The sequence below is a fragment of the Nothobranchius furzeri genome, chromosome 4 (assembly GCF_043380555.1).
Source record: "Nothobranchius furzeri strain GRZ-AD chromosome 4, NfurGRZ-RIMD1, whole genome shotgun sequence".
NCBI lineage: Eukaryota > Metazoa > Chordata > Actinopteri > Cyprinodontiformes > Nothobranchiidae > Nothobranchius > Nothobranchius furzeri.
This window is the reverse complement of record NC_091744.1, coordinates 8,620,921-8,634,873: the sequence shown is the minus strand read 5'-3', so window position 1 is coordinate 8,634,873 and position 13,953 is coordinate 8,620,921. Positions and strand designations below refer to the sequence as shown.

General features: G+C 41.4%; 1 protein-coding gene across 2 annotated transcripts in view; it reads left to right on the top strand.

Annotated features, from left to right (window-relative positions):
* Positions 1-13,953, top strand: part of mad1l1 (mitotic arrest deficient 1 like 1) — a 120,401-nt gene that overhangs the window by 23,253 nt on the left and 83,195 nt on the right. For both annotated transcript variants that reach the window (XM_054743623.2, XM_015966451.3), the window contains exons 11-15: positions 740-884; positions 10,489-10,629; positions 10,798-10,854; positions 12,655-12,746; positions 12,921-13,011. In XM_054743623.2, the coding sequence (XP_054599598.1) occupies positions 740-884; positions 10,489-10,629; positions 10,798-10,854; positions 12,655-12,746; positions 12,921-13,011 (526 nt within the window). The remainder of the gene's footprint in view (positions 1-739; positions 885-10,488; positions 10,630-10,797; positions 10,855-12,654; positions 12,747-12,920; positions 13,012-13,953) is intronic.

The window sequence follows — 13,953 nt, the reverse complement described above, 5'->3', positions numbered from 1 at the left end:
ACACACACACACACACACACACACACACACACACACACACACAGTCTGACTCATACACAAAATCCTCCATTCTCTTTCTCTCCCTCATGTATCTATTAGAGCGTATCTCTTAGAAGTCCTTAATTGTCACAAAGTTAATTAAACTGGTCCTGACTCTGATAGCACTCCTGACAGTAGACGTGTGTGTGTGTGAGTGTGTGTGTGTGTGTGAGTGTGTGTGTGTGTGAGTGTGTGTGTGTGTGTGAGACAGGGATTTCACTAATTAAACTCGTCCTGTTTAGACAGAGGTGGGGTCTGCAGGGAGGACCGCGTGCACGCTCTGGCTTATTCCTGCTGCAGCCAAGTCCAGCAAAGAAACCTTTAGGGGATTTCTCTTCTGCTGACTGGATAGGGCTCATTAAGAATTTTTAGAAACATCAAAATGTGAAGAGATGAAGGCGGGAGGGGGCACTGAAGGGACCGCTCGGTGTAATTACTGCCCTTCGGTGTAATTATTGTCCTATTGATCAGACGTGACGCAGAGCTTGACTGTAAATCATTTTTGGCCCTTTGTCTGAAAATGATTTGATGTCAGTCAGGTAAGTTGTCTGTTAGGGAGTATTATTATAAATTGACATTAAATTGCTTTTCTCAAATTCTCTGAACATACAGCCCTTATCAACCCTGCTTCATTTTTTTACTGCTTTGTCTCTTTAATGCACAATTACTTCCTGACTGTTAATTTATCTTGCTCCGACAGTGTGAGGAGTCTGGAGCGTTCACAGTCGACGCTCCTGGCAGAAATGACCCAGCAGAGCAGCAAAATTATGGAGGAACAGAATAAAAGGGAAGCACAGGAGTCCCTTGTCCGGCGACTGCAGAGACGAGTGCTGTTGTTAACCAAGGTATTGTGCAATAAAAATAAAAAAACTGAAATATCAGCAAATTAGCAGGTTGTTTTAAAAACCGTTAACGTGTGAGGGACTTTTACCCATCAATTCTCATTGGTCAGTAGCCATCATGTGACATATGTATTTTTTCTCACTGTTTCTCTCCCCGCTGTTCTTCACGAGACCTCCCAGTGGTATTGATTTCTCAGTGTGTGTTATTTCCCAGGTCATCTGGACACAGTGTTGGTGCACAAATCATACAAGCAGCTGTAAACACATCATTATCAACACACTGGATCAAATGTGTCTGGGTCAAAGAGTGTTTTAACTGAATCTGCTTTTAAACTTTACCAAGTCTTTGATTGGTGTGAAAAACTGAGTTCTTGTTTAAGTGTAGTAACAAAAAAAAAAAAAACATCTGTTGATCTGTTGCAGTTGACTACAAAATTGTAAATCATTTAATAAGTTTATTTTTGAAGAAAATACCCCAAAATAGTGTAGGCCGAGCTTTTACTCTTCAGTTGATTGCTTTTAAAATTTTGTTTATATAAATAACAATTTGCTAATTGATTAAATGAAAGGACAGTAACTAGATTTCTGTCATCAACTATTTTAACATTAGTTTACTCAGTTTCCTGCTCCTCCGCCCTACTGGTTGAAAGTGGAATTACAACTTCCATAAACAACCCTGCAGCAGCCTGCTGTAGCTAGGGCTAACACCGAGCTAACACTAACATGAGCCAACTAATACTAAAACAAACGAAAAAGTAAAAAGAGCAAGAAAGCCAGGTCACCCTCCGTCTGCGATTTTGTGGCCTCCTTTAGCTCCCTCAAACTAGTGTGGGCCGTAGCAATGCTCCCGCCAGTTTTTAGCTTTTTGCTTCAAGACATTATTCTCTTACTTTTACTTCCAGTCTTCGCCATGATGCAAACAGAAAAAGCAAACTTGTTTTTCTTCTTCTTGTGCTTTTTATTGATGACTGATAACTGTTAGCATAAAAGCTAACAGCTTTAAAGCAGGTAAAGAGTGCCCCGTAAGAGCATCCAGCCACTACACAACACTGTTAATTGCAATATCTGGCCAGTAGAGGGCTGCAGAGTGGTGTCATATATGGAACTGGTCAAGTTTCAACTCAGCAATCACTGAGATCAATGTTAAAGCTCTACTGTAATATTTTAAAGCAAATATTCTAAATATTCTATTTGGTGTAACTTGAATTAATAATAAAACAGTTTTAGTGTTTTATCATAGCCTACGTTTATAAGTATAGTATGGTATAATTTAGTATAGTTGTGTGGGTGTACCTCTGGCCTTCACAGTAAAGTGTGGTCAATGGAGTTTTGATCTGAGATATATTTCTGTGAATTGTTTGTTGGGAGAGAGAGTTAAGATCCTTCCGGTTGACACATTAACAACTAGCCCAAAATGCAGCACCTAACCAAAGTGAATTTCTACCTATTTAATAACAGCTTCAGTCTCCTAAACTTCACAGCAAGTTGTGCAAAAGTAAATTTACAAACCTGCCATATTTTTTTGTTATGCAATTATTCTGGCAGAAAAATTAAGAAATTCACATCAAACGACTCCTGGGTGCACCAGAGGTGCTACGTCTGGCTGCAGCTGGTGATATTTACACTTGTTAATAATCGTAAAGTTACATGTAAATAATTATAATGTGGAATTGTTAGAATAATAACGCCAGGTATAGCACACAGAAATGTACTTCAGAACAGACATAAACCCCCCCTAACAGGCAGACACTGGAAAACCTCTAGTAAGTCTTTCACTGACTTTTTAGTGTAGGTGTATTATTATGATTAGAATATTTTTCTTTTGCAGTAAGTGGCAGAATTTAGCTAATTGTGCAGAGTTCACCCTCACCTGAAACACATCCGGTTCTTAAGCACTCTGATCTAGGTTTACTGAGCCGTTTTGGGGTTTCTGAGTAGAGAAAATGTTGAGTTTCAAACATACTTGGTCCATAGGTTTCTTCATTGTTGGCAGTAAAATGATTTGCTCTGTTGAGACACACGGCCAAGTCTCATGTGGGACAACTCACTGACCCATTAGAGACATAAGCTCATTCTGATGCTTTAGATAAAATTGTTGGAATAAAAAGCCTTTTTATAAAAGAGCAGCAGTGAAATAATGGTGATGATCATTTTATCACTCCTTCCTTCTGTTCACTGTTTGTTTTTAAATGAAAGATTAAATTTTTTACTATCGGAGAGAAGCTGAAAGATTTTTGATTAAGATTGAGTAAATTTGTTTTCACCTTAATAGACGGTAAACAGCCAAAGGGCCTCCTGGTTTGGATGTGGAGCATTCACTGACCTCCAAATGTGTTTGTTTCCTCCAGTATTTACTTCTGTTATTACTGATGTCAAGTTTGTCGTTTCACATGTCCTCGTGTGACGTTATTGCGCTGTTCTGAAAAGAAAATCTCAGCAATTAGAGTTTTCTGCAGTAGCTTTAATGTGTCACAGTTATTACTCTACTTGAGGCTGATTTTTTATCTACTTCCCCAAATGATCCCGTTAATGACTGCGCCTTCATTGACCCTCCAAAACCAAGAATGCTCCTGAGAAGCCCGCCTTCTCGTAAAATGTTTATTAGGAGCTTGACTGCCACTAAACACCACCTGTAGCTCTTTATCACACTGAGTGGATTGAAACAATGCTTTGATTTATAAATAGACATTTTCCTGTATTTAAACAGATCTAATTGTTCTCAGGGGACATGACAGCAAGTACAGATTTACGAATGAAACACATTCGTGATTCATTCTTTGTATAAACAGGAATATTTTTATCAGCATGTTTTAGTTGTGTTCTGCAGCAAAGGCTAAGTTCTAGTGTCACGAATACTAAAGCCGGTGTTCCGACTGTCCGTGCTCCCCGTCGAAAAGTGCTACTTTGGGGAAATGCACATGCGCAGGCCGAACACAGGCTGTTTACAATTCGAGACACGCTACCTGTGGAAGGTTAGGTTTAATCTCGTCACTTATCTAGTTACTTTCAACTCATTGAAGGTCACAGTAAGTATTTCTTTAAGTTGTTTTATGAAATTACTGCTTGCTGTATGTTTACCTGACAGTTAGCTTGTAAATGGCTTCTAAAATATCGTTATTATACTGTAAATAAGAAATTTCTCCCATTGTTTACAGTCATTTTGAAGGAGTCCTAAATTAATATCCAAAAGTTTTATATTATACATATAATAAATTTATCATAGTTGTATAATAATCTCCAAAATTATACATTCAAACAAATAACTAAGTATTCGGGGAAAAGCATATTTGTTCTATGTGGATTAATTTGTCTAATAAAGGATTAAGTAGAGAAATAGAACGGTAAGAGCTAACATCTTACAAATCTCAATTTTTATGAATCACTTTCTCGACATGGGTGAAAGTAGTTGGTAAATCGTCATTGTTCTGAGAATATTCAAATGTTTTTAGTAACTAAGGGGTTAATTTTTACAAAATGACTAAACTGCTTCTTACACTATCCACTTTTTTTTCATAAAATAAATTAACAGTAGCTACTGATATTCAGTAAACCTGGACATACTGAATCAGCTGTTGAAATGCGCATTGGTAGGAAAATTCGACGAGGAGGCACGGATAGTCAGAACACTGGTCCTATGACTGTGACAATGGCTTTTTAAATTGTCCAATAAAATATAACACTCAGGGTGGTTAAAGTGTCAGCATCCAGCAGTTTAGCTGCACAGAGTATTGAACTTTTCTCTTCTCATCAAACATCTTTGTGGAAAAATCCAATTGAAACTTTATTGCCAACAATTTGTAATTCTGAATACAGACTAAATATTCCCATTTAACTCAAGTGAATCATTGACAACAACTTTGGGTGGATAATTTATTCTAGTGTAGGGTGACGAGAGACCCATCGTATATTTTCTTCCCTTTTTTAATTTAATTTTTGTACTGTTTCGGGTCCTTCTGTTGGATTTATCAGAACGTCGTCTCTTCGCTGGAGCGGTTCGCAGCCGAGTGTGAAGCAGCTGGGATGAGAATCAACTCCTCTAAATCCAAGACCATGGTCTTCAATTAGAAAAAAAGGAATGCCTTCTCCAGGTTGGGGATGAGGTCCTGCCCCAAGTGGTGTAGTTGAAGTATCTTGGGGTCTTTTTCACCAGTGAGGGAACTAAGGATCAATAGGGCAGATTGTTGCTGCTTCTGCAGTGGCACTGGTGTTGTACTGGTCTGTCATGGTGAAGAGCTGAGCTGGAAGGCGAAGCGCTCTATACCATTCAATATACATTCCTACCCTCACCTATGGTCACCAGCTTTGGGTAGTGACCAAAAGAACAAGATCAGGGTGTCAGAGATTTTAGAGATAGGGTGAGAAGCTTGGCCTCAACATCAAGAGGAGCTATTTGAGGTGACTCGGGCATTTGGTCAGGATGCCTCCTGGACGCCTTCTTGGTGAGATTTTCTGGGCGCATCCAACTGAGAGGAGACCACTTGGGTGCGCCTAGAAATCCTGTTCATAAAAGTTATAAACACAATCAGTGATAAAGGGCAGTCTTGGCGGAGTCCAACTCTCACCGGAAATGAGCTTGACTTACTGCCACCAGTAATGCGGACCAGGCTCTGACACCGGTTAAACAGGGACCTAACAGCCTGTATCAAAGGGCCCCCTGAGGGACACGGTCGAACACCTTCTCCAAATCCACAAAACACATTTAGATGTGTTTGGCGAACTCCCAAGTACCCTCCAGGATCTCCTCAAGGGTATAGAGCTGGTCCAGTGTTCCATGGCCAGGATGAAAACCACATTGTTTCTTCTGAGTCTGAGGTTCGACAATCCCACAACCCCTCCTCTCCAGAATCCCTGAATAGACAGGGAGGCTCAGGAGTGTGATCCCTATGTAGTTGGAACACACTTTAAATACTACCTAAAGTCCTCTGTCTCTGCTTCCTCACTGGAAGACGGGTCGATGGGACTGAGGAGGTCTTCGAAATACCCTACCCATGATCCACAATGTCCTGAGTCGAGGTCAGCAGTACACCATCCTCACTATAAACCATATTGGTAGTGCACTGCTTTCCCCTCCTGAGACGCCGGATGGTGGACCAGAATCTCCTCAAAGCCGTATGGAAGTCTTGCTCCATGGTGCCACTGAACTCCTCCCATGCTCGGGTTTTATTTTTACAAGCACAGAGAGCAGCATCAAGTAGATGAAAGAGCTGCATGCTGCTCTGAAGCTGCGGTTTGCCGACCCCTGCCCCACACGTAGGCGGAGGAAGGCTACCTTCTCATTCACTGGGGTAAACCCCAACATACAGGCGCAGAGAAGGAGGCCAACTAGTCTGCCCACAGCTGCTCAGCGTCTCACAGTGGGAGCAACTCTAGAGTGGTAGAGTGTCCAACCCCTCTCAAGGAAACTAGTTCCAGAGCCAGAGCCATGCATTCAAGTGAGTCTGACTAGATCTAGTCGGAACCTCTCAACCTCACCAACTCAGGCTCCTTCCCCACCAGAGAGGTGACATTCCACGTGCCAAGAGCCACCGTGCTCCATGGGTGAAAGCCTGGCCACCAGGTGCTCGCCAGCATGCCCCACCTCCAGGCCTGGCTCTAGAGGGGGCCCGGTGACCTGCATCCGGGCAAGGGAACACTGTTTCCATGTATATATTTCTTCATGAGGGGTCTTTGGACTGCTCTTTGTTTGATCCTCACCTGTGTTACTAACACAGATCTTTATTTTATTATTTATTTTCTCTTTCCAAAGCTACAAAATCCAATGGACACCAGTATCTCTGAGATCATATGTAGCATGTGTGGGGAAATCCAGATTAGGAGAACCATATCTGCCTGGATTAAAAGGCCCACCTACCTCATACTTACTTACGCCAGAGTTCTACATCATACAAACACACCAGTTGTAACAAAGATGAGTCAGAAAGTGAAAATTACTCATGTTCATGTATAAAATATATAATTTTGATGATTTAACCAAAACTATAGAATGAAGACAGTTAATGAATCACTGTAAATGACTTGTTTCTTAACAGATTTAGTCAAGCATAATCGCATGATTATTTGTGATCGTGGTTTCTTGGAGACAAAGTCATTGCTGGCATCTGGTTTGCATCCTGTTTTTACTTTAAATTTCATTCAGAATGAGATGTTTTTTTATTTTTAATAGTTTAGCTTTTTTTGAAACTTAAGTTTTCATTTTTTGGTTACTAGAGCAATGACGGATGGTTACAATGACGCTGACTTCTCACTAGAAGTGTTTTCTGTTGGTGGCACCACTCTGATAGCAAAGCAGGGTTTTCCCCAGTGCGTCATAAGCCTGGTGGCCCGCCAGGCTTTGCTTGCCCACCTGCCAGGCTAAGCATCATGCCCCGCCCCCCTCCCTGACCCTACCGTGTCCGCTGACACGACAACACGAACGGCACAATGAAACTAGAGCCCTCCATCAGCTGATACTGGTGAGAAACAGCAGTGGAACGTGTGCAACCACCCCACCCCCACTCTCACGGAGGAGCACGCAACCCAATCCCCCCCCCCCCCCCCCCCCCCCATGGCTGAAGCCGCCAGGCTTAACTCATTTTCTGGGGGAAACCCTGGCAAAGTTTTCTATGTAATAATTTTCTCCTTTGTGCCTTTTCATCTAGTCTCACCTAACTGACAACAAGCATGTAAAAATAAGAGGTATATCATAATTACAACTTTTAAAAAAGACAGATTGTTTTTCTTTATTTATGAAGGTAAACAATAGCAGTGGTGGACTTTGAAACTGATTAACAACAAATCTGAGAAAGGGAAATTTAGAATGATAACAAAATTTGACGTGAGACATAACAGCACCATTATGTTGCTCTCTGTAAGGAGAAACTTGCACGTGCCATTCGGTTTTGATGAATTAAATGAAACACTTTAAATCAGAAAAATTGCTTAAATAAGAGAAAAGCGTGCATTTTTCTGAACCCTGCAAAGCCAACTGTCGCATAATGAATCTATTAAAGGATTAAATGGGATGCCGACATGGCACATGAGACGGAGCTGCAGTAATTACCTCCCGCATGTAGGCTAGTGGTGTAGAAAGTATTTTTCTAGTCTCACAGTTTGCTCAGTCTCTGATGAGAGGAGTTTATTACAGCTCCTCTCTTTTCCTAGATGTTGCTGCATAGCTGTGTTTGCAAAATAAGTTGAGCATAAAGAAGGTGTTGTGTTGACTGAGTGTTCAGATTGCGTTGCCAATAATCCCATTCCTGTTGAGTTCAGGTGAAGTTTTTGGATTCAGTTCAATTCAATTCAAATTCAAAGATACTTTATTAATCCCACAGGGAAATTAGTGTCAGTACACACAATTCTGAGATCAGACATATATACACAGACACATGACAAGAATTGGTGACTGTGGTCATTCGCAACCCAAGTCGCGCTACCTTAATAGAGATCAGAGGGGTTTACATGAGGATTGAGTCAGATGGAGGAAAAAAGGCACTTCAGAGTTACCCTCCACAGGGAGGGCAGCTTTGATATGCAAAAAACACCTCAGACAGAAATGCAACAGACATCAGACATAACACAGCATGAGTGTCCACTAGGTGGGGTGGTAGGGTTTGGGACTCTCCACACGTCAGTGCATGCAGCCGCAATAAGCAGCGCCCATCACCCCCATCTGGACAGGGGGAGGTGGTCATTGGGTTTAGAGGGCACAGTGACTCCTGGAACGATTCAGCAGCCTTCACAGCTCGCAGTCCCGCCCAGCCTGGGATAGGGAGACAGAGTTGCCATGGCGACGGCAGCATTCCACATTTCTTCTGAGTAGGGATGGGTACCTTTGACATTTGAATCGATCCGGTACTAATTACCGGTACCTACAAATCGATACCGGTACTTAACGGTACCAATTTTCGATACTTTTGAGTGTTTATTATTTTAATTCTCTTTTATAATTAAATATATATTTTTCTCAATATATAACAATATTTCATAAATATCACGATAAATAACATACAACTGTTTGTATTTTAACATTGCCCTTGTAGTTTTATAAGCTGATAATTAAACTGAAGCAAACATCTTTACTGTGAACTAAATTTACTGTGAATCTTCATTCCTTTTGCCATCTTTTTTCATTTGATTTTTCCTACTGGGAAGTTAGAATTTCCGAGGAGAAAGCGAACGCACCATTAGCTGATAACAATGGTAGCAATGGAAGCTAACATATCAAGCTAACGATATCTTAAACAGTTTATTTAGCTGCTGGAGCAGATTAAAACGATGCCTCACACTTAGATCGTCACTGGTTTCGTCTTCACCCGTCACATTTAGTAAAGTGAAGCCAAAATTTAGAGCGCGTTCATGTTGTTCTAGTCGGAAATTCTGAGTTCCGAGGAGAAAGCGAACGCACCATTAGCGAAATGGAAGCTAACATATCAAGCTAATTATATTTACGTACCGGAGCAGATTAAGATGAGGATGTCTCACTTAGATCGTTGTCGCTGGTTTCATCATCCAGTTACCCATCACATTTAGTGAAGTGGACCCAAGCTTTAGCCTGCGTTCTCTCTACCATGCTGCTCTGTTTACAACTGGTTCACAGCAAGCGACGACAAAACGCTCTTGCGCATGCGCAGCTGTCTTGGCAAGTTCTCGTTATGATGGACGGGTACCGAAACGAGGCACCGTTTGAAATGACGTGAATCGGTGCTCGGTCGGTACTCTGGAATTCGGTCGGTACCTTAAAAAGTACCGAATTCGGTACCCATCCCTACTTCTGAGGGGGAGTATTTGTTTCAGCCTCACAGGCTCAAGGGCACCAGATTCAGAGAAGAATTTGTTTTGGGGCCAGACAGTGATAATTTCTTCTCTGTCTTAAAGTTCCGTTGGTCCTCAACATCTCAAAATCCAATAATGGCGTAAGTTAATCTATCCCAATCCGTGCTGATTCGTCCACTCGCTCCTTAATTGCATCCATCTTTTTTGCCAGAGCCTGAATCTCAGTCAAAGTTCCAAGCCTACGACTCTTTCGACAATTATGAGTCTGTGCATTCACAGCGTGGTGTAATCATCCCCGAGCTCCAGGAAAGAGCCAATATTCCTTTACAGCTCGTTAATTTTCCGGTAAGCCAGGTAGCCTCCCAGGCCAAAAAGTAGGAAACCTGACACCAACACCACAAATATCCATACGTCTTCAGAATCCTCTACAGACAGTTGAGATAAGCAGATCAGGTTCCACTGTTTCCAGGAGTCCATGATATGCCCAACTGGATCTGTCCCAGAGGGGCATTCGGGAGCCCCTTCTCCCGTTATCATCGTTGAGAAAATGTTGTCAATCGGGTTGAGAGGCCAGCTGACCAGGTCTATTTTTAATAATTTCCAGTTTCCAGAAAAAATGCAGAAGCGTCGTACACCCAAAGACAGACAAAGAGCCCTGGGGATAAGATAGGGAGGAGAGGAGGAAAAAAGCATCTGTACTCTACAAGAGCCGAAAGAAGAAGCATGCTTATTGACAGTTGAGAGAGCTGAGCTTTAAATTGGACTTTCTCCAATTTGTCCCGCACAGATGTTTGTTCAGAAAGGATTTTAAAAATGCTTTATGATTTAATTATGCCATATTTCACTTGTTTTACAGGAGCGAAATGGGATGAGGGCCATACTGGAGTCCTATGACAGTGAGCTTGCTCCCTCTGAATACTCTCCTCAACTCGCAAATCGACTCAAAGAGGCGGAGGAGGTTCTGCAAAGGACACAGAACCACAACATGGATATGGAGGTGTGTATGGTTTTATTGGCTAAGCTTTAGTTGACTTTAACACACACTAGTTATCTATGTGTGAGCTGGTTATTAAATAATCCTCTTCCTCTGTTTCCCTTGTATTTGGTCTTTTTCAAGCTTTCCTCTGATGTATCTGTTATATTTTAAATTTTTGCTTAAATTCAGGCCCAGCTAACTAAAACACAGGAGGAAATGGGGGTGCTCAAGCTACAGCTACAAACAGTAAGTAAGAGGAATGTATGCAGGTTATTATAGGTCCTATACCGTATTTTCTGGAGTATAAGTTGCACCAGCCATAAAATGTATAATGAAGAAGAAAAAAAACATATATAAGTCGCATTTTGGGGGGAAATTTATTTATTTTTTTTTACAAACTCTGAGACCAAGCATTTCACATTGCAAGACAAGTACCGGTAACAATAACAGAATAAACAACCAGGGCGCAGCAGCGTGCCACGGTCTCCAGCAGAGGATGGTGGTGTTTCAAACACTCCCAGCGGGTGGGGAGAACGCCCGCAGCACCCCGCCACAGACTGCAGCAGGTGTTGGCAGTGTTTGAAACCCTTCCAGTGGGGCAGAGGAGCTGAAACCTGGACCGGAGCTGGCCCACAGCACCACGCAACGGCCTCCAGCAGGTGATGGCGGGGCAGGGGAGCTCATTCCTGGTCCGGAGCCGGCCTGCAGCAGAGCGGCATACATAATTTGGTATATAAGTCACAGGACCAGCCAGACTACGAAAAAAAAAATGTGACTTATAGTTTGGAAAATACAGTAATAGACTCAAAAAAGAAATTTGCCCTATTTGTGGTCATTTCCAGTTCAGTCTCATGCTTCATGTAGACATAATTCAAGTTCACAGCCTTTGAGAGTTAACAAGAGTTAAATTTTATTTGTTTTGTCGAGCTGGACTTGTTTGAGCTTTATTCTCCCACTCACCTTCATCAGCTTGTCTGGGCCTGGATCACAGGGGCAGCAGCCCTAGCAGGAAAGCCCAGATTGTCCCTTCAGAATGTTGCTTTAACATTTTTCACAGTTTATATTTTAAGGGAAAAAATTGTTTTCAGTGTGTGCAATAAATCTCTAAGCTATGTGTTAAAAATGAAAAATGACTTTAAATAAAACAGAATTTAAGATATTGGAGGAAAATCAGTGTTTATATTTATCAGTATTTTAGTCTGTTGGTTTTTTAATTTGAAAATAGTTGTTAATGACAGCCCAAATATAAATTATTTCTAACTTTTATATTTTATTTTACGCAAGACTATTTTAAGTTTAAGCCAAACCAAAAGCTCCCTAGTGGCAGGGTGCTAAATCTTTTTTAATCCTTCTTGTAAATAAATGAGACATTTTCCTGATTTAAAAGAAGTAACTTGAATAGAATTTCTCTAATTTATGTTTAGTTATATTTAGTTACTTGTTCCCTAAAAAAGCACCTCGGCCATTTGACACTTTCAGTCCCTTACCCTGACTGTGTTGTAATGCGAGTTGAAACATGAACTGTATTTATATGTTTTTTCATCCACTTGAGTTGGGAATTACTGAAACACATTTACAGTAAAATGTGCTTTCAAAATTACGCTGAAACTAAGCTAGCAGGTAAGATGTTTCATTCTCTGTAACTGTTTGGGTCTTTACTCGTCTTAGTAAAATTTTTTGGCTCCTTGTTGCTAAGGTAACATCAACACAGCCATGGCAATGAGGACTGAGGCGTGAAATCCACCTGTGTGGTATAGCAGTAATTACTTATTCGTCTTGGGAGGACTTGAAGAGAAGACCTACTGAAAGACAGACAGTCGCTCTCAAGAAAGGGAAAATTTGTTCACAAATGTAAATGAGAGTTAATTGCAGAGAAGAGAGCTGGATCGGAGAAAGTGTTGTGGAAAATCAAATGAATGTTATAAAAAAAAAGGTCAGAGGGACTAATTCTTTGCAGAAGTTGTGCTTAATCTGTGTTGATGTGTGTTCGTCCAAAATGTTTAGGGAGTCGGCGCACCAGGATAAGTAACTTTTTCTCTGTTCCAGGTGGAGCTGGAGCTGGAGACTGCTAAGAAGGAGCAAGTTTCTGCTGCAGACAGCTGCTCTTCAGCCACCAAAGAAGAAGTCAACATACTTAGGTAGTAAGCTCACTCTTTCTGTTTCAACAACCACTTTTTGAACTCCGAGGTCATGAAAAATTCATGCTGGATTAACCATCCCAAACCTCCACACCTGCCTGAGCGGAGCAATTTTTCTTCTGCTGCATGCATATGATTTTAAATTAGATATTTATTTATTTATTTTTTTTCCAGGCAGAAAATTGAAGATTTAGAGAAGGAGCGACAGCGTTTGGAGGAGCAGAATAACAATCTGGAGATGAGACTGGAAAGACACAACCTGCAGGTAGGCACCAAAACTTCCGTCCAACTGTTTTTTTTGTGATGGATTTAGTTGTCTGGCACAAAGGAACCAATTTAATAACCCCAAGGGTTGCAGCCTTGCCTGAGACACCACAGATTGATTCACACAGACGGAGCTCATATCTGACAGTTTCTCCAGCCCAATTGGACCCAGGTGTCATTCCAGAGGCATCCGGCGGAATATGTTTAGAACCCGTGGCTGATTTTGGGTCCATTCTTTATTAGATGAAGGGATTATGGTGGACTGAATGCCAGGCTGGGAGGAATACATTTAGGCCTTTTTGTTCTCAAATGAGAATAAAAGTTTGTAAAAGTCAATGAAAAAAAAAAAAGGATAGATCTGGCCCGCAGCACACACAGATACACACACATTCGACTGATCTTCTATTCAGAGTGCTTTAATCTAACGGCAAATAGTTCATCTCTGTCAGCTCATCTTTTTAGAGTTTTATAGTGTATGTGTGCGTGTGTGTGTGTGTTTGAGTCCATGTTGGGTCTCAGTCAGGTTCTGTAACTCCTGACTCACACTGTGCCAAACTAAGCTTACCAAGGCACTTTAATGAAATGTGTGTGGGGAAGCGTGTTGTTTCCATTTAGCTGTGGAGAAAATGAAATCCACGTCTTTTCAAGCATGACCACTACCTTTAAGGCAGTGGTCAACAGAGTGTGTGTAGGTGTGTGTTCCTGCACAGGTTTCAAGGTTGCACAGTCAATGGATCAGGTCTGTTCTTAGGAGCAAATTTTTATGACTCGTCCGTGGTCTAATGCACACCAAGAGACCTCCACATTAGGGAAGAGCGACTGAATGGAGAAGCGTTTGAAGAGAGAAATCAATGGCTGAACGAGTCTGCATGAATGACATTCAGAACGGAGTGCCTCAAGAACCCGACAATGGATATTTTCATTACATCAACCTGCACAGCAG